The sequence below is a fragment of the Tachysurus fulvidraco genome, chromosome 19 (assembly GCF_022655615.1).
Source record: "Tachysurus fulvidraco isolate hzauxx_2018 chromosome 19, HZAU_PFXX_2.0, whole genome shotgun sequence".
Classification (NCBI taxonomy): domain Eukaryota; kingdom Metazoa; phylum Chordata; class Actinopteri; order Siluriformes; family Bagridae; genus Tachysurus; species Tachysurus fulvidraco.
The window spans coordinates 2,560,469-2,581,840 of NC_062536.1; the positions used below are offsets into that span (position 1 = coordinate 2,560,469).

The following is a 21,372-nucleotide window of genomic DNA, read 5'->3' on the forward strand; positions in this document are numbered from 1 at the left end:
CACACGGAGTCGACCCCTGGAGGACATCTCTTAACCCTGGTAGCATGGATCCACTATGGAAAAAGATCAGTTAGTACACCTATTACGTGTACACCCATAGTACACATATTTATTTTCGCCCAATGGTTTAGATTTTAATGATTTAATTAGGACCATATCTCCCACTTTAAAGGGATGTGTCGGTTTTGAAATGACAGGTATAGTTGCTGAAATTTGTTCATAGTGTTTTGATAAAATGTCAATCAGGGCAGCGGAATACTCAGCGATGGCTTACCCTTCTTCAAGGGTGTGGGAAATGGACGACCACAAATAATTTCATGTGGTGAAAAATGGACGTCTTTTTCATTTCTGCTAGAACAGCGGGTAACAAATCAACCCAATTTTCGCTACCTGTCACCTGCATAGCTTTAGTCAACTTATCCTTAATTGTTTGATTAGTTCTTTCCAATATCCCTGAGGATTGGGGATGATAAGGGCCATGATAGAGACAGGTACAGTACTTACACAGATCTTGTGTTATTTTAGAAGTAAATGGGGTTCCTTTGTCTGAGTCAATAGTGTGTGGGACACCATACCTCGGCAAGATTTCTTTGGCCAGAATACGTGTAACAACCTTAGAATTTTCTCGTTGACAGGGGAAAGCCTCTACCCACCTTGAAAACTTATCTACTGTACCATCACCAGGAGATATTTAAAAGGCCCCTGTGGTGGCATATGTGTAAAATCAATTTTAAAAAAATGGTGCTGTTGGTATTGGAAGATTTTCATGTTTAGCTGTGCTTTTATTAGGATTATTTTGAGCACAGGTCAGACCTCTAGATAGGATTAAGTCTATTGTACCTTTTGAATTAGCTACACAAAAGAGTTTATTCATATCTTCCCATACCCCTCTTCGGGGCGTGATGTGTAACACTGTGAAACTCGCGCACGACCTGCACCAGTGAAGAGTGGGAAATAAGTTTCTCCTCTGCAAAGCAAAAGCCACGTGTTTGCCAAATTCGTCCGAAATCATGGGGAACGCCAAAAGCATAACGTTATTCAGTGTAAATTGTTACATCCTTACCCTCAGAGAGAATACACGCACGAGTTAGAGCAAAAAAAATCAGCTGCCTGTGCAGACATAAAAGGTAAAGAATAAACTTCAACAACAACATCAGGCAAAGCACACACAGAATACCTACACAGAAAGTGACCATCATGTGGCTTTGAACAAGAGCCATCAACAAATAGCAAATCGCCTGTATTTAATGGAGTGGAATCTAAATCAGGGCGAATGCTAGTAGATGATTTCAGCACAGCAATCATGCGGAGTGTCGTGCAGTGTGGCATCCTGAGTTCTAAATAGACATGCAAGAGCGTGACCTAACGTATCTAATGAGGAGGTGGCTTTAATTTCTAGATTACTGGTTGAACCTTCATCCCATCATGTGTTGAGTCTGTAAGTTCTGAAGGACCTGTTTTACCTGATGTGGTGAATGTAATGGACAATTTTCTCAGCATCTTGGACCATCACAGCACAGGTGGCCACAGCCCAGAGACATGCTGGTAAGCCCTGGGCAACAGTATCAAGTGTTTTAGACAGGAATGCACATGGTCTCATGCCCCCTATGCTCCTGGGCCAAGACAGCAGAGGCAGTGCCCTCATGATCGCAGGCATAGAGATGAAACTATTTCGCATAGTTCAGGAGCCCCAGAGCAGGAATGGAACATAGAGCCATCTACAGAGCCTCATACGCTTCGAGAATTTCAGGAGTCCACGTTAGCAGACGTTGCATTGGGTCCTTGTGGAAGATTGCGGACCGGAGGCATTTGTCATAGTAAGAACTGTAAGGTATCCATTGATGGCAGTAGTTTATCAGCCCCAGGAAAGCCATGAGAGCGTGTTTTGTGTCAGTACGCCGTGTGTTGAGGATTACCTGTATACGGTCTTGAGAGAGTTTTTTCTGCCTTGTGAGAGTTCAAACCCCAGATACTTCATCGTGGGCAGACAGAACTGCAACTTTGAATCCTTTTGAAGCTAGATGGCGCAGGAGGCAGACGGAGGCTTGTTCACAGAGTTTTTCAGAGGCTGTGGAGTCTAAGAGGTCATCTGTATACTGTAAGACAACAGAACCAGTGGGGAGAACAAGATCACATAATGCATCCCTTTCAATGGCAGAAAACATTGCCGGAGAATCAATATACCCTTGTTGTAGGCATGTCCACGTATACTGCCGCCTCCTGTGTGTGAAGAGGCTGTGTCTGCTCTTCGACAGGAACACTGAAAAAGGCAGAACTTAATTCAATAACAGAAAAGAAAGTATGTTCACATGGAACTGAGGTGAGAATTGAGGCAAAACAGGTGCCACAGGGATGATGATGTCATTTATTTTCCTCAAATCTTGTGTGAAGCGCCAGGAACCATCCGGTATAGGGACAGGATTAACAGGAGTGTTGTATGAACTTACACATGGTTTGACTACCCCCTGCTGTAGAAGAGATTGTAAAACTCCATCCATACCCTGCAATTTAGATTCAGACAAAGGATATTGTTTAACAAAAACAGGGTCTAAATGTTTTAATTTAGCCTCACAGGGTGTACACTGCACGAGACCCACGTCATTCTAATGATCAGCCCACAATGAGGGCGGTAGAGTGTCTAGAAAAGCAAAAGACAGGGATGGTGATTTCTGTGTGGTATAGAGAAAACAGTCATTAAACGTCATATAAATTAAACGTACAGATAAATGTGACAGTGGAGCAGACTCAGGAACACAAATGGCAAGTTTAGAGCCTGAAAAGCTAATAGAAACGTGTAGCCTGCTCATGAGATCCCACCCCAAACGATTAAAAAGACAGTTTGACATATACACAAATCAGTGATATAAAAAAATGTTAGGATCAGAAGGACATGTGACAAGGAGGGCTGGAATAAAAGGTGTTTCTTTTGTGACCCCTTCTATTCCCACAGAGCTAATGGATCCCCCTGAAAGAGGACCCTCATATTGCTTCCCCATTACTGACATTGTAGCTCCTGTATCAAAGAGGAAAGAATATACTGTGCCACTTACACATAACTCAAGAAAATGCATTTCATTTAACTGATGTGATTCATACAATGGCGAAAGTTTGATTTTGACATTGGTGGGGACATAATTTATTTGACATTGGTGGGGACAACATTACCCGTATTTTGTGCATAAAACTGTTTTTATAAGAATACTTTCTTCCTCACATATCGGTAGCCTGCATAATCAGAAGACCTACTTATTCAGGAAGCACTTCAACTAGCACTTTCCTTATCCTTTGCATTTAAAAAAAAAAAAAAAACCTTTGACACTTTTTCATTGTAACTTTGAACAAATGTTTTAAACTCGTGGTATCTTAAGTATGTAACCTAGTGAACCAGCACTAATGTATTCAGTGTTAGAGATTTAAGCACTTATGTACGTCGCTCTGGATAAGGGCGTCTGCCAAATGCTGTAAATGTAAATGTAAATGTAAATAATCACGTTGCATATTGCTTCATACAACGGAATATAGCTGCAGCCGCTTCAACACATTAGCGAGAAAGACAAAGCCAATCAAACAGCGACGTGGGTTAGAGAGGCGGGACTCAAAAAAGGGAAAGGCCAATCCTTTTAGAGAGGCGAGTTACAGAGGCGGGATTTATTGCAGGAGGTAAATCTGTTAACCGTTTGTGTTCCACAAGTTGCGCTATTTTTTACAGAACGCGATATAAAATATTTTCATGAAAGCATACTTTCATCTTTCATTTAATGATTCCTGGATAAATGTTAAATGAAATAAGTAAAAAAGCACAAGACACAGACAGATATCAGTGGTTATGTGTAAAAATATATAGGCTTGGTCGAATTATTGCTAGGTACAATTGAGTGTTCCCAGGATATTGGTAGGGACATGTCCCTACCGTCCCTACCCAAATCGACGCCCTTGGATTCATATATACAATGTAGCATGGTTGGGGTCACGCTCTGTTGGCATGGCTATGCGTGATAAGGATTTGCCTGCATCCTGGTGAAAGGGCAGGGTGCAGCCTGGAGTGGTTGGGGAGGCAGTGCTGGAAAGGGGCCTACGGGAACATCTCCTATCTCTCTAAGTCTTTTCCTACGTTCATTAATCCAATGCCCATTCCTACCACAATAAAAACAAGCGCCGGGGCTTCAGGAGTATGAATTACTTCCTCCTCCTCCCCGGCCTCTCCCTCGGCCCCTCCCTTGGGCCGAGTCACCATTATATACATTGCCTTCAGCCACAGCGAGGCATACTATGTATCTACTTTATAAAATACCATCACCTTCCATGGTACACACTCTATCTCCTACAGTTTTAACTATCATATTGCCATGATCTGTGAGCTGATATTTAAGAACCTTCTGCACCTCAAATCTACAATTATGCATGAAGGTTGTGAGGAACAAAGGATTAGCGATTTAGGTTTAGTTTGAGGATCAATCTTCAGCAGAGATTTTAATACTTTTTTTTTTGAGTTTGGAATAGAGTGATATTTATCCCAGATCAGTTTCATTTCTAGCCATTTCTTATAACCGTCTGTCATGTACTGATAATCCCAGTCAGGATCCCCGAAGCCGTCATAAATTTGAATGTAAGCAGATGCCAAATAGTTTCCTTGTGGTCTGGCTTAGGATATTTTGTTCCTGAATTACCCATGTCCAACTACAGGTACAACCAATATTATTACACACAAACAACACAACACAATTGACACAACACAATTGACACAACACAATCAACACAACACAATTGGAGACCAGCGACCGAGACAGAGAGGGCGATCAAATAAATTTATAGCCTCTAACCTTAGAGACATTGCACGCGCTATTTCACTGGTTCAATAACTAGTGATGAATTCCCTTAGACATCATGCATACTTTCTATACACAGATATGGATCACGACTGTGCAGCAATGCACAGATCAAATCATATTATTAAGTTCGCAGATGACACGACCGTGGTGGGTCTCATCAACAAGAACGACGAGTCAGCATACAGGGAGGAGGTGCAACAACTAACTGCCTGGAGCCAACAACCTTTCTGTGAACGTGGACAAAACTAAAAAGATGGTTGTGGACTTCAGGAGAGCACAGAGCGAACACTCTCTGCTGAACATCGACGGATCATCTGTAGAGATCGTCAAGCGCACCAAATTTCTTGGTGTTCATCTAAAGGAGAACCTCACCTGGTCACTCAACACCAGCACCATCAACAAGATAGCCCAGCAGCGTCTCTACTTCCTATGAAGGCTGAGAAAGGCACATCTCCCTCCCCCCATCCTGACCATGTTCTACAGAGGGACCATTGAGAGCATCCTGAGCAGCTGCATCACTGTCTGGTTTGGGAACTGTACGATCTTGGATCGCAAAACCCTGCGGCGGATAGTGAGGACAGCGGAGAAGATCATTGGGGTCTCTCTTCCCTCTATCATGGACACATACACCACACGCTGCTTCCGCAAACAGCATTGTCGATGACCCCACACACCCCTCACACACACACTCTTCACCCTCCTGCCATCTGGAAAAAGGTACCGAAGCATTCGGGCCCTCACGACCAGACTGTGTAACAGTTTCTTCCCACAAGCCATCAGACTTCTCAATAACTGAACTATACTATACTGAGCACAACATACACACACATCATCTGTATGGACTGCACAGACCCTCACAAAACACACACACACTGTTTTGCACACTTTTCTGCTGTTTGTGCACATACTGTCCAACATTTCAGCTGTTTTTGCACATATTGTACAGTATCTCAGCCATTACGCGCATACTATACAATATTTCAGTCATTTGCTGTTTTTTGCACAACTCTATATATTATCCAATAGGACCTGCTGCTAAGAAACTGTGTTCATTCTAATGTTACTGCACGAAATATTGTTTGAACATTCAGTATATACACGGGTCGGTCGGCGCTGTTTCTGTTACTGTTTATTGTCTTTTGTGTATTGCATTTTTTGTACTTTTTGTATTGTCTTGTAACTTTATGTCTGCACTGTTTTTTGTCCTGCACTGTCTTTTGTCCTGCACTGTCTTGTGTGTCTTGTCCTGCACTGTTTGCACCAGGTTGCACAGTTGCACTTTATGTGGCTAAGACTACTTACATGTCCTTAGCAGATCCTGGAGAAACGTTGTCTCATTTCACTGTGTACTGCAAAAGCTATATATGGTTGAAATGACAATAAAAGCTTCTTGACTCTTGATATCAGCACAGTAGTACCTACACTGTGAACAGTATGACTAAATACCAATCAGCACCTGCCCGCCCTTCTGCTATCCCCCAATTTGAATACCAGTACACAAGGTAAGTGCCTACACTTTAACTGGTATGACAAGATACCAAATCAGCACTTACCCGAATACTGGTATCCTGGATGATCCCCCAAAGAACTGTAAGGTATTCTCATCCGTCGCCTGGACAGGGTAACCCTCTTTTCATCTCCGCCTTGGCAGAGTAACCTAAAATTCAGCCTCTCGTTCCTCTGCTCGGTTTCTGTTCTCCACAAGGCCTTGGGGAAGTCTCAATGAAACACACACGCGTCAGTCTTTCAAAGAGAAGTTCCAAAGTTTATTAGGAAAAGCAGGAATATATAGTCGTACAAGAAGAGGAAGGGTGTAGTGGGTGTGTGTTGGTATGTGTGTGTGCAACTGTGTTGAGGTGACCTCTCAGTTACCCCGATGAAGTCATATCTTATAAGGGAAGTGAACCTATACTTCCTTTAGTTCCCATGGTTGGTAACATGAAGAATGATTGTGGCAGGGCCATTTGTGGTAAGGCTATTATGGTAGAGACAAGAGTGTGTCTGTGTCTGTCTGTGTGTGTGTGGTAGGGGGGAGAATGTTTGTCTGTGTTTGTGTGTGTGTGCGTGTGTGTGTGTGTGTGAGAGAGAGAGAGAGAGAGAGAGAGAGAGAAGATTGTTTTCTCACACAAGGTAAGATCAAAACCAACAAGACTGTGACACTGACACACTGATATTATAAACCTGATGTCTCACCCCATCTTCCTGTTTCTCCATATCACAGGCACGAGCCAGAATCTGCTGCTGTAAATGAAATCCAGAAAAAGTTTAAATTAAATCTGATGAAGAAGTTTCAGTGTTTGAATGGAGTGATGATAAACCTGGGAACCCAAACACTCCTGAATGAGATCTACACAGAGCTCTACATCACAGAGGGAGACAGTGGACAAGTCAATAATGAACATGAGGTGAGACAGATTGAGGCAGCATCCAGGAGAACAACAACAGAGGAAACAACAATCAAATGCAATGACATCTTTAAGCCTTTATCTGAACAAGACAAACCAATCAGGACTGTGCTGACAAAGGGAGTCGCTGGCATCGGAAAAACAGTCTCTGTGCAGAAGTTCATTCTGGACTGGGCTGAAGGGAAAGTAAATCTGGACGTCCACCTCATATTTCCACTTCCTTTCAGAGAGCTGAATTTGATGAAGGACCAGAAACTGAGTCTGATGGAGCTCCTTCATGTCTTTTTTAAGGAAACAAAAGAAACAGAAATTTTCAGTTTGGAAAAGGTTCTGTTCATTTTTGACGGATTGGACGAGTGTCGTTTTCCTCTAGATTTCCAGAACACAGTGAGAGTGTGTGATGTAACTGAATCAGCATCAGTGCCTGTGCTGCTGATAAACCTGATCAAAGGGAATCTGCTTCCCTCTGCTCTCATCTGGATCACCTCCAGACCTGCAGCAGCTGATCAAATCCCCTCTGAGTGTGTGGATCAAGTCACAGAGGTACGAGGGTTCAATGACCCACAGAAGGAGGAGTACTTCAGGAAGAGGATCAGTGATCAGAGCCTGGCCAATAACATCATCACACACCTGAAGTCATTAAGAAGCCTCTACATCATGTGTCACATCCCAGTCTTCTGCTGGATTTCAGCCACTGTTCTAGAGAGAATGTTGGGTGAAGCAGAGAGTAGAGAGGTCCCCAAGACACTGACTCAAATGTACACACACTTCCTCATCATTCAGACAAACATCATAAAAGAAAAATACTCAAAGAAGCAGGAGAGTGATGAAGAAATGCTTCTTAAACTGGGACAACTGGCTTTTCAGCAGCTGAAGAAAGGGAACCTGATCTTCTATGATGAAGACCTGAGAGAGTGTGGTATTGATGTGAGAGAAGCAGCAGTGTACTCAGGTGTGTGTACTCAGATATTCAGAGAGGAGTTTGGGCTTCACCACAGTAAAGTGTACTGCTTTGTTCATCTGAGCATTCAGGAGCATCTCGCAGCTCTGTATGTGCACCTGACCTTCATGAAGGAGAAGAGAAATGTTTTTAAACATAATCAATACTCTAACCGGTCTATGGGTGATAATACAATCTCAGATGTACACGACAGTGCTGTAGATCAGACTTTACAAAGTCAGACTGGACATCTGGATCTTTTCCTTCGTTTTCTTCTCGGTCTCTCACTGGAGTCCAATCAGAAACTCTTACATGTTTTAGTAACACAGACAGGAAGTAGCTCACAGAGTATAAAGGACACAGTTCAGTACATTAAGAAGAAGATCAGTAAAAATCTTCCTACTGAGAAATCCATCAATCTTTTCCACTGTCTGAATGAACTGGGTGATACTTCTCTAGTGGAGGAAATCCAACACTACCTGAAATCTGGAAAACAAAGTGAACTTTCTTCTTCACAGTGGTCTGCTCTGGTGTTTGTGTTACTGACATCAGCACAGGAGCTGGATGAGTTTGACCTGAGTAAATATTTCAGTACAGATAAGATAACAGAAGATGTTGTTCTGAAGATGATGCCTGTGATTGCAGAATCCAATGAAGCAATGTAAGTAAATCTGAATATAACTGTTCTACTGTTACACCGTTAGAGAGAATCAAAAATTCTAATCTGCCCAAAAGATTTTCTTCATTATTAGGTTCTATTTGTGAGGTGGAAATGATCTTTCATAGAAAGCTGACTATGCAAAAACTTCTACTCATTAGAGGAAACATTTTTATACTACTACTACTACTACTACTACTACTAATAATAATAATAATAATATCTATATATAACAATGTATTATTATTATTATTATTATTATTATTAGTAGTAGTAGTAGTAGTAGTAGTAGTAGTAGTAGTAGTAGTATAAAAATGGTTTCAGAACAAGAATTGTTGAGACCAGTATCAGCATCCATCAGCGGATCATGTGTGACCTTGAACAACGCAGTTTCTATACATTGTTTAGTCATTTTTTATCACACTAATTTGATGTGTAAAATGACCTCTGGACTACTGAGTATAGTAAAAGTTTAGAAATAAGAAAATCATTTATTTTCTTTAATAATAAACTAAATAATTGCTTCTGATCATTTGGGTTGCTGCAGTTCTGTAAAGAGCTTTATTTGATGTAGGAGACTCTTCTACATTCCACAGTGATATAGGCCTTAAAACATTTATGAATTATCTAATGCCTTATCATCCAAACATCCCAGTTCCCATGAGTAAATGACAATAATATATGCCCATGAGTAAATGACAATAAAAAGGACCTAATGTCGTAATAAACAGTGAGGAGTGAAAACATAGTAATGTAATATTTGCAGCTTAAAAGACATTTTTCTAACTTTTGTTTGTTCAGAACCTGACTGAAGGAGGCACAAGGTTGGTGTGAGTCTCATTTGGGTTCAGATTTATTGTTGCGATGTCTTTATAGATCATTTTGGTGTTTGACTCTCTAAATTGATTAAATTGGTTTGTACAGCGTGCTAGCAATATGTCTCCTTTATAATAACGACAGAATACATAACAGTGATAATTTGAATATTTCATCTTTGTTAAAAGGAATTGTTAAGCATTTGTAAGAGATAGTATTTGAGTTGAGTATATTATTTGATATTGGTCATTATTTGATATTGGCTCCTTTTTGTGGATTTCATGTAAAGTTGTGTATGTAAGATTATGGTAAGAAAATGGTAAATTAATTTTTTTGAATTGTTTTTTTGTTAGCTACTGTACAGTACACCATGAACCCTCAGTTTTTGAAAGCTGATAAAACTAAAAAAAAAATCTCCCATCACTTAAGCTTGACCTACGCCATGCTCAATTTTTTTACTGTGGAATTCATTAATAATTCCTGTTTAAAATCACAATATCTGGCAACATTATTGTGCCAGGAAGTACACTTTACATCATAAAATGGACATTTTAAAGTGTTAGTTGATAAATCTCACTCAGATCACTTTGAAATGATCTACTCTATGCTAATATATATATATATATATATATATATATATATATACATACACCCATTTTGCTATTTTTCCTTATACTTCTGCTTTACTAAAATAATTAACAGTCGTAAAACACATTTCACTACATGTCATACTGTGTATATTTATGTATGTGACAAATAACATTTTACATTTAATTAATGTCTGTAATATAATGGATTACAGACACTGTAACTTTGAATGAAAATAACATTAAGTTTCCACAGTAGAATTATTTTGTCTTTACTGTGAGCATGACGTATCTCAATATAAAGTGAACTGATTCAGTTTCATCAACTAACAATCTATTTTATCATGGATTAAAAGTGCCTCCTGGCAAAAATTTAAAGAGCAAATATTAAACATTTCCACAATAAAATTTCTTGATCATTGCAGTGACCATAGAATAGGCCATTATGAAATGATCTGACTTTGATCAACTAACAATTATACTGTCCAATCAAAAATCAATCAAATTTAGAAATGAATCAATATGTCAATTATATTAAAACATAGACTGTGAGTTTGAAGAGCTATTACTTAAAAATCCTACAGTAAAATTGTTTAGATGTTTATTGTGAGCATAGAGGAGGGCATTCTTAAGTGATCTGATTCGGTCTGTGCAACTAACATCTCGAAATGTTAATTTTATAATGGATTAAATTCGGATTCTGGTTGAATAAAATAGACAGAAATATCTAGTTTGAATGAAAATTATTTCAGAATTCCAGAGCAGAATTATTTGATCTTTATTGTGAGCATACAGTAGGTCATTACAGTATGAGTGATCTGAGTGAGTTTTATCAACTAACACTTTTAAATTTGTAAAAGATATGGTGATTTTGAGAGATTATTAAAAATTTCCACAGTAAAATTGGTTGAACTTTATTTTCTCTATACATTAGGTCATGCTCAAATGATGTAAAATGGTTTAGCAACTAACAATTAGGATGCTGTATTTTATAATGGATTTTAAAAATCCATTTTTCTTTTTCTTTATGTACCTCATTTTTAATATGTAATGATTATTAAAACTTTAAGGTTTTATTCTCATTCTAAATATTATGGATTGATTTGTATCTGTTTTGTCACCCATTGTGGTGGAAATTCTATTCTATTAATCAAAGATAATAGTTCAAGTGAACTTTCCCTAAATTGCAGAGAAGAACGCAGCAGAGTCCTGTGGAATATCAAACTTCTTTATTCAATACACTTGCAAGTGTGAAGTCAGTCTGTCCCAACCTAAGTCTGAACAGAGTGAGTTACTTGGATGTAAGGCAGTTCTCCTTTTATACATGGAGCTATGTGCGTGTGTATTCCACTGTGCGTGACTTCCTCTAATCTTGTCTTTGCACAAGCAGTGCAACGGTCACTCCGTTATTTCCACACACATGCAGCCTGCAATGTTCTTGTCTCTTCAGCCTAGTGTGCAACTGGAAACAGTTTAGTTCCCCTTTGTTACTTTTTGCTGTTCCTAGTTTTTAGTGTGTGAGCGTATTGGTACAGAATGTTCAATGGAAATTTTTATTATTCACAACATTTTCTATTACATATCCACCCTTTTGAATCACATAAATGGACATAAAAATTGCTAAGGAAAAACATTACTGCAATTACTGATCTGTATAATACACATATTTTAAACTTAATCATGCATGCTTGTCAGAGGTGGAAAGTAACGGAGTAAAAATACTTCGTTACTGAACTTAAGTAAATTTTTCTGGTATCAGTACTTTTCTCCACTATTTATTTTTCGGACAACTTTTTTACTTTTACTCATTACATTTTTACACAAATATCTGTACTTTTTACTTCTTACATTTTCAAAACGGACTCGTTACTTTTAGTATCATTTCTTCTCATTGAGCGCTGTTTCCAGCCTATCATCCTATCATTGTGTGGCTTTTTCACCATGTGACTGGTGTACTGTATTATTTACTGGCTATCAGACATAGACTAAGGATAGCGGAGCTAACAATGAGCAGCACGCCTACAAAAGGAATGGCTAATGTTAATTCAGAGGGAGTCACCGATGTTAAAATAACTAACAACGAGGACATTCCTGAACACACATGGCCATATATGAGGGAGATGTTTGAAATAATCGGCGTCAAAAAGGATTTCTGGCGAATGCGTTGCGAATTGTGTCAACCAGGGGCGGTTCTAGCCCTTTTTTAGGGTGGCTTCAGCCCCCTGTCTGTGGTCTCAGCCACCCTAAAACTATAAGTATAATTTTTACTTTCATAAATAAACAATAACAATTATGTTAAAATGCAGGACATGTCGTCGATGGGAAAGAAAATTATTTATCAGTTTGATCCAAGAGCGATTTTTTTTTACTTTGATTTTACACGCGTGTTGTCTTTCAAAAGTGCGTCTTCAGCTGTCTGCTTTATTTGAACAGAAAAGCACAGGTACGCGCAGCCTGCATGCGCAGTCAGAGACGGCAACCAAAAGCAGTCAAATTTCACTATTCTTGTTACCAGAGTTGTCATATATAATATAGAACTCTTCTTGTTTCAAATTCTCACTGAGGGCTAAAACCCCCCTAAAGATGAAATCCTAGAACCTCCCCTGGTGTCAACCCAAAAAAACACGAAATGCTTAATTTAATTAACATTAATTTTGTCATTTATAAAACAGCACAATGATTTTGAGTTGTTTTCAAGGGCAGAGCTGGAATCTCCCTACAGTTTGTGATATGGCCTTGGTGATACACTTGGTATACATTATATTTCCAAAAGTATTGGGTCACCTGACCTTTCCTGCTATATGTGGTTGTTTTCTGATCTCATCCCTACTGAACACCTTTGGGATGAATGTGAACGCTGACTCCACCCTACCTCACCTACATCAGTGCCTGCCTTTCGTAACACTCTTGTGGCTGATGAACACAAGTATCCATCAGCACACTCCAAAATTATATATACATATACATACACACACACGTGTGTGTGTGTGTATATATATATATATATATATATATATATATATATATATATATATATATATATATATATATATATATATATATATATATAAACATGACGTCCAGTTACCAGCTGGACACTAAACAGGTAGCAGTAACGGCAACTTTTTACTTAAGTACATGTCAGAGCCCATACTTCTTTACTATAACTTGAGTAACAGAGTGTAGTCACTACTTCTACTTTTACTGGAGTCTTTGAAAAAAAGAATATTTGTACTTCTACTTGAGTAAAGGATGTGTGTACTTTTGCCACCTCTGATGCTTGTGCTAAAATGTGGTTTGAATAGGGCTTAAGCAAGCATTAGCTAAAACAGTGATGACATAACAGAAAATGGGTCTTCTTCTAGTTGATTCCACACTTGTGTCCATCTTCAATGCTGTTCTTAGTGCGTTTATACATGTGGGCTTGACTGTGATCTTCTCACACCTTCTGGCACCAGTTCTATTCAGGTATCTTGTATGTTGATGTCCGCGCTCCTTCTCTGTCACGTTGCCTGATATGCACGTTTCTGAGATGCAGACCTGGGCCATAGCCATAAGGGTGTTGTCAAAAATATCATTTCGAGGTGTCAGGGTGTTTTTTGTAGTAGATGTGGGAAACACCTTACTCACGTAACATGACTCATTAGTATGTTGCCTGGCCGTCCAGTTGGCGAATTTCCAGAATTTGTTGGCATGTGGATGAGACGATGCTGGGTCGCTCCATATGATCAGCAGTGCTGACAGGATCAAGAAGACTCTCATTTTCCCTTTATGGCACCCGGCACACTCTTTTCCCTTACCCCTAGTCACTGAGATTAACCCAACTTCTTGAGTCTACGTGCTGGCGCTTCAGGGCAAATACGTTTCCATATTCAATTACACACCTGGCCCGCACAGCAGACTACTGGTGTCTCAGTAATCTAGTGCAAGTCACGAGTATCCGTCGGTGGTGCCGGAACCTTCCGTGTGTGGCTTTGATAGATCCAGGACTCTCGTCCATCAACCTTACACACTGTAGGTGTGACCAGTAGGACTTGGAACGGTCCTCTCCACCTCAGGGATGACCAGTTTTTCCTCTGGAAGTCCTTGACCAGAATCCACCATGTTTCTGCTTACTCTTAAACTTGCCTTTTTCCTGTTCCTTGACAACCTGCTTAGAAACAACAGCGAGAGCACGGCATAGCTTTTCACAGAATTTAATCATAGCATCATCACACATCATTGTCAATGTAGTACTGTTGGTGGGACATAGTGGTGTCATTCCCGTGCTTGGGGCCTGCCTCTGATATGTGTTCTCATGTAATGTAACACTAATGGTAGTGCTTTGGGCCTTGGCAATCCAGTGTCTTAACAGCATCTGGCCAATTTGTTTTCTAAAGTGCCATTGCCACACCTGATGCACTCAGGGATTCCCCACCTAAATATAATTTATGTAAGCGGTGCCTTTGCTACTGCCATAGAGTCTTGTTTTGCTGTTGGGAAAACCTCTACCCATTTAGAGAACATGTCGACTATTATTAGGCAATACCTTTTGCCTGCTGATGGAGTAAGGTCAATAAAACTATTTTTTGTTATAAAAGCAGTTGTGACACTGCATGTGGTACCGAGTTAATTTGCTGTAGCCTACTGCTCTGAGACACATGAGCAGACCTGCTGTCACTGGTCCGAGTTTGCCCCCATGCCCTTGGAGCAAACTAATGTCATGCATCCCCCTTTTTCGTCAACAGTTTGTGCAAGTAGTCTTAGGGTCAGGGATGCCCAGTGTCGTCTGTAATGTCTGTTTCAGTTGTTCAAATGCAGCTTTTGCATTCTCTGCCACGGTACAAACGGTGCACGAGGAAGCCGTTGGGGACAGAAAGACAACCTCTACTGGAATCAGGAAACATAGCCAGTGACCAGTATGGCTGTTCTACTTCTACTACTGCTCATCGCGCTTGGGACAGGGATTCCCGTCCAAGCTCATCCGCACGATAATACCTTCTGGCAGTTCGCGAATTGGACAGCAAGAAATAGTGTTTGCGTTTGTAATTATACTTCCTTATTATTCAGTATAAAAGAGGGGATTGCTGAAGTGAATTTTCTTTATGGTAATTAATTTTTGTGCTTATTTCATTTTCTTTCCACATTTCTATTTCTTTGTCGAAAGGATAAGAGTTGTGAGGAAGCAGCATTCTGGCATATCCCTATCTATGTTGGAAACACCCCCCCCCCCCATCTCATACACCATAGCTTACTGTATTTCATTGCATATATATTCTGTTCTGTCACTCAGTCCTTGGAGCAGCTGTTTGGAATAAACCAGATTTGATTTCACTCGTGTGGTTTGTTCTCTCAGTGCGGAGCGCTCCTATTGTTTTGCAGAGGTAAAGAGACGCGGACAAGTGCGAGGAGGAATCTTTCTTACAATTTCGTGACCCTGACGTGATACTCTCGATCAGGTAAGACATGTCTGATTGACTACCTGGTCGGCAGTATTACTAGGAAGAAGTTATCCAATTTTAGCGGGATATTTATCCTTGGTTTCGTTTGAGAAGGCCAAGAAGGTTATCCTTGGTTTCGTTTGAGAAAGCCAAGAAGGTTATCCTTAGTTTTGACAGAAAAACTAAGAAGAGTGCACTGTATATTTCCTCTCTTGACTTCTCCGCGCCTCTTTTCTTTGCCTGTTGTAATATTTTTGTTTGTTCATAATGGGGAACTCATATCCCAAGCCTAAGCCTGGTGAAACACCGTATAATTGGATGATACGATGTGGTTTAGGAGATTATGCACAACCATTTGTTGAGAATTTGGCTGGCTGGACTGAGGCCAATCCTCAGATTCCACCATACCCACATGATGGTACATTTTATCCAGGTTATTTAGCCTCCGCATAACGCATGATTTTTGAGGGTATAGGAGATCCACAGTGGGAGTGTTGAACCGCCATCTTACTCTAAAGAAAAAGAAAAAAGGTCCCGTTGGCCTCTAATCGGCCTAGTAAATAAATTACTTTGCTGTGTGCTTGTAGGCCTTGTCCATGAGCAATTGCACTCAGTGGTTCCTCTAAAACAGCATAATTGGGTATAAATATCCTACAAAATAAACACATGCCTAAAAAAGACATGAACTGTTTTTTTTTGTTACCGGTTTTGGAATTTTCTGAATTGCCTCTATTCTACTTGATTCGAGTTGTTTACCTTCTGCAGAAATTAAATGTCCTAGGAACTTCACTTCTTGTTGAACAAATTTCAAATTTGACAGGCTTATTTTCTTTACTGGAAATAATAGGGTTTGCACAGGAGATGTCTCACATGGTACAATAACTCCAGCTTTTAACAAGTAGTTGAACACAGGTGTTATACATGCTATAGCTTCTGGTTTTAACTACATCATATTTTACACAATTCTTTGGGCACCTTTTCTACCTTACTCACATCTTCAATTTTACACAATGGGTTAAGATCTGATAAGTCATCAAGACAGATCTTTACATCTCTTTTTTGCCCCAACCATCCAATTTAATGGTGTACTATGTAAATTAAATTTTCAGTTTGCTTCCAGTAATGAGTCTGAGTAACCTGTAACATCCATATTCCCAAGTTTTTCCACTCATCATTGGCAGATTTGACTAAAGAGAGATGTGGAGATGCATGGTTCATTTGGAATGGGTGTGGATAACCAGCTCGAGTTGAAACCCGAGATAAGTCAAGATAAGTCTACCTTTACTGCACATCTGTGCTCACTCCATATCAAATGTTTCAACATTAGTACATATGGTTTATCTAATTTCCTATACCACTCTTTCTCACATCTGTGTATGTGTGCAGTGCAATGTAAAGTTTTTTATGTAGTCTGTCTGAGAAGAAGAGATGAGAATTTTTTTTTTCCTTTTCACAAGAGTGTGTGTGTGATTTCAGTACAAGAAAAATCACACAGTTTCCATTTGTATCATAGAGCAGAGGTCTGGGATACCGTTTTACAAAGCAGGAGTCATCTCCCCATTCTATCTTAAGGCCTAGTGATGTGCTGATTATTTATAAATTTAATTTGCACATCAAATCTCGATCCAACAGATTTATTGGGCAATACTCAGAAATTCAAATTGTTTCTGTGTAGTTACGGTTTTGCACCTTAAGGGCACTGATAACAGATAATTCACACAATCATATCATAGAGTGCTGCTCCTGTGTCAACTAAAAACTGTATTGGTATTTGTTCGACCAGTAATGTAATCACAGGCATTTCTTTAAACCTGTGCTCAATATATTTAGCATAACTTTCATTCACAGATATAATAAAAAAATCTCTGATTCTTTGCTAGACATTTAATTAGTAACAGGTGGAAATAGGACAGTTAGCTTAAGCTTTTCTTCCTTGCATTACATAAAATTGTCAGACTTACCCATCCCTGGGTGCTCACCCGTCCCAGACCTGTTCAAACCTCAGGCCTCTTGGTTTCCCCTCGACATTTCTTAGGTCAATACCGTGCCCAGTGATCTGCACTTCCACATATAAAACATCCATTCTGAAATCCACGTCTGTTCCGTCCTCTTCCTCTGATGGAATCTCCTCAGACAACTGAAGCATGTTGAGATGGTGTTTCGTCTTAAACTTTCGTCTTTTTCTTTTTTGTCTCTCTGCCTTTAGCAGCTTTTCTCCATGGATGAAATGCTGTTCAATCATAGACAGTTTTTCAGTGTCCCAGGTGATGCAAGTTTACTTGAAGTTTCTTGCAATGTCCTCTCTTAATCCATTTATGAAACTGTTTCTGAGATGTGCCTCATACGGAGTGAGGTCAGCAGCTTCAGCCATGTTATCAGGGTATTCAAGGCCACTGTGTGAATCATGTACTGTCAATAGTGCAAGATATCTGGAGACTGTTTCATTGTCCTCTTGTCTACACATGGAGATTTTTGTCATGTCCATATTTACCGGAAAGTAAAAAGATCATGTTCCCTAAATGTGTTGAAAGGGGATCATCTTGTCTCACACTTCTGAGAGCTGCATTCCTTTGTGCACATCTGTGTGTAACATCCTGCTGGAAACTAAACTGTCCGTTGATTGGATGTAGAATTAGTAGCAGTAGGAAGCAGTATAACAGCTGGTGGTTGGTTATTGTTCGTTTGCGGGGGTGCCTGAGGTGGCAGTCTGAGAGGGCAGCCATCCAGGTCTGGGTTTACAAAAGATTTAAAACACTGAAGAGAAAAAGATTGTGAATAAGTGTGTGTGTGTGTGTGATTTGCATGCTGTTTTACTTCTTGTTTCTTGTCTTTGAAGCCTCATGCTCCTGCAATTTTTCTCTTAATTTTTCTCTCAATGCCTTTCACTATCACTAACTTTTTCTGGAAATCCACAGTCCATTACCCACTTACAATATTGTGATACAGGTCCATAATTAGTTATCATAAATTGAACATTAGGATGTTTACAGGCCCTTAAAAATTGTCAAACTTTTCCTCTGTACAGTATATTGTTACATCAAGGGTGCCGTGTGTACTAGCCATCCATAGCCCTAAGTTCTCCCGGTTTTCAGACTTTGATTTCTCTCTCAGACATCCCTTATTTCCTCATCCTTCTCTTCCTTATTGCAGCAACACGCACTCTTGGTACAACAGGACCCCATGATTAACAATAATATGCTCTCACGGTTAATTTTTGTTATTCACAACATTTTCTATTACACCCAATTATTGCAAAACTGTTGTTTTGGTGTTATTTATTGTTCTGTGCAGTATGAGCTCACAGACACTCGCTTTCTGTTTTCATCACTATTACCTAAGAAAAACTGTTCATAAAAATCGTGACTAAACAAATGTGTTTTCATCCTGGGGCCAATACAGTGTGGATAAGATAGGAGTGATGTGTTCATATCTTCTGGTTCTAGTTACTGCTCTAGGTACTCTAGGACTCTAGGTACTGCATTCAGGACTAACTGGAGCTTGTTTATGCTCCTAATGGAACATCCAGACTTTACCTATTTTAATGACATCAACATGTAGATGTCGACTGCAGTGTCACTTCAACCATATTGTCTAACTGGTGTTTGTATATTCAGTATTTATAAAAATGAGAAGGTTCAGTGAAAGCTTTGAGGACGTGTTTGATCATTTGCACTAGTGTGAGTTCATTATGTTTTATTTTATTTCCTTTAGTATCAGCTGTGATTCAATTGGAGTAAAAAGTTGGTCATCTCTGGTCTCAGCGCTCAGATCAGAAACCTCCAATCTGAGAGAACTTCATCTGACTGTGAAAACACTGGATCTGTCCTGGAATACTCTAGGAGACTCACAAGTGAAGATTCTCTCTGCTGGACTGGAGAATCCTCACTGTAAAGTGGAGACACTGAGGTAAGATCATCTCTCTGAGACTCACAATAACTCACAAAAAGCAGCAGTTATATACAGTGTTGTTTTTCACATTAAATGTTCTGTAACACTATAACATTCAGAACAAATAGATTAGTCATTAAGTTATAATGATTTCTTTTCAGAATCACTTAAGCAGTAAAGATATATATATATATATATATATATATATATATATATATATATATATATATATATATATATATATATAAATGAGTAAATAAGAGAATTTCTAAAAATCTTGAGTCATTATTTTTAACGCCAGCAAAACATTTGCAGCTCAAGAAAAACTTTATATCAATAATTGTGTGGCAGAGGGGAATATGCCACCGCCTTGTGGGGCAGATGACAAACCTTTGACTAAGGAACACTGAGTGGGCAACAGGATCCTAGTCCTCCCACCCAATGCTTTAGGTCTCAGTATAACGAGTGGTTATATGTTGGTGTCTATCGTGTTGTCATGTGGGACTACAGATAAGGTGAGGTGGGCTTCAGGATTTATCTTATTCACGTTGGTAGCCTGAAGTGTGTGTAAGTATGGAGAATACTCAGGAAAACCCACCCTCCCAGATCTAACAGGATAGATGAGACGGCCCCACTCCTTAGTATAAAGGACTCAGGTTAATTTACACACGTTCAATTTAACTAAACAAAAATATTTATTTAAATAAAAAAAACCATTAATCTTATGAAACGGCTCAGAACTAAAACAATATATATATATATATATATATATATATATATATATATATATATATATATATATATATATATATAACCGTAAAGAAAATAAAAACAATGTGACTGTTTCAGTTAAACATTAAACAACCATGTTCTTTTTCCACACTGAAAATTTCACATTCACAATTGGTTCAAATCAGTTCACCTCAAACTTTAAAGAGTTCGTTTAAAAAATATAGGGAAAATTATACTCAGTCCATTCACGATTCAATATGAGTCTTTTTGTGGGAAACTCACGTGTCAGTTTCATGAACAACAGTTTCTTTAAAGTACAGTTCTGTTTTGAAAAGTAAAGGTAACTGGCTTATCAACCTTCAAGGAAAAATGAACAAATTATTGTACATCACCACCCTTGGGTAGGCAGGGTATTGTTCCCTTAACTCTTTGATCCCAACGATTGCCCTCGTGATCCTGAAAGACACAGTACGACCCAACGAGGCCACAATCCTATCCAAAGGTGATCAACCTTAACCTTTTTTTCGCCACGGACCGGTGAATGTTTGATAATTTTACCGCGGCCCGGTGGGGTTGGGGGGGTGGGGGTGGCGGCTATATAATTAAATTAAAATTAATAATTTTAATTTAATTGTATTTAAACATGCTTTCTTAACTCACTATAACACTAAATCAATAAGAACCCTGAGCTTGTTTCTTTACAACGAGACGGTTCTATCTGGGGTAATAGGAGACAATGACACCCGAAGTGTATTGCTTATGTCCAGTTTATTCCGTTGTTTTGTTTTGGTTGCCATCACTGCTGAAAACCCCGCTTCACACAGATAGCATGTCGGAAATGGCAATAGGAAACTAACTTTCTAACGACGTCTGTTTCGTGCTCATTTTTGCTAATTTGTGGGTTAAATTTGAGCAAACACAATATACACGTACACCAAGCACTGTTAAACATGAGAAAGTACCGGTGAACAGAGAGAAGAGCAATACGCACCAATACCACACATGCGCAAAATATCATGATATCGGGCTGGGTTTAGGTGACCTCTGGAGCTGAGCGGCTGCAAGCGGCAGTGGTGTTGTAGCTTTGGTGGAGAGTT

At 39.4% G+C, this 21,372-nt stretch overlaps 1 protein-coding gene across 9 annotated transcripts in view; it reads left to right on the forward strand.

Moving 5' to 3' along the window:
- The window catches only part of LOC113635287 (NACHT, LRR and PYD domains-containing protein 3-like), a 51,378-nt gene that overhangs the window by 16,381 nt on the left and 13,625 nt on the right, over positions 1 to 21,372 (forward strand). For all 9 annotated transcript variants that reach the window (XM_047803874.1, XM_047803878.1, XM_047803872.1 and 6 more), the window contains 2 exons: positions 7,051 to 8,835; positions 19,367 to 19,561. In XM_047803874.1, the coding sequence (XP_047659830.1) occupies positions 7,051 to 8,835; positions 19,367 to 19,561 (1,980 nt within the window). The remainder of the gene's footprint in view (positions 1 to 7,050; positions 8,836 to 19,366; positions 19,562 to 21,372) is intronic.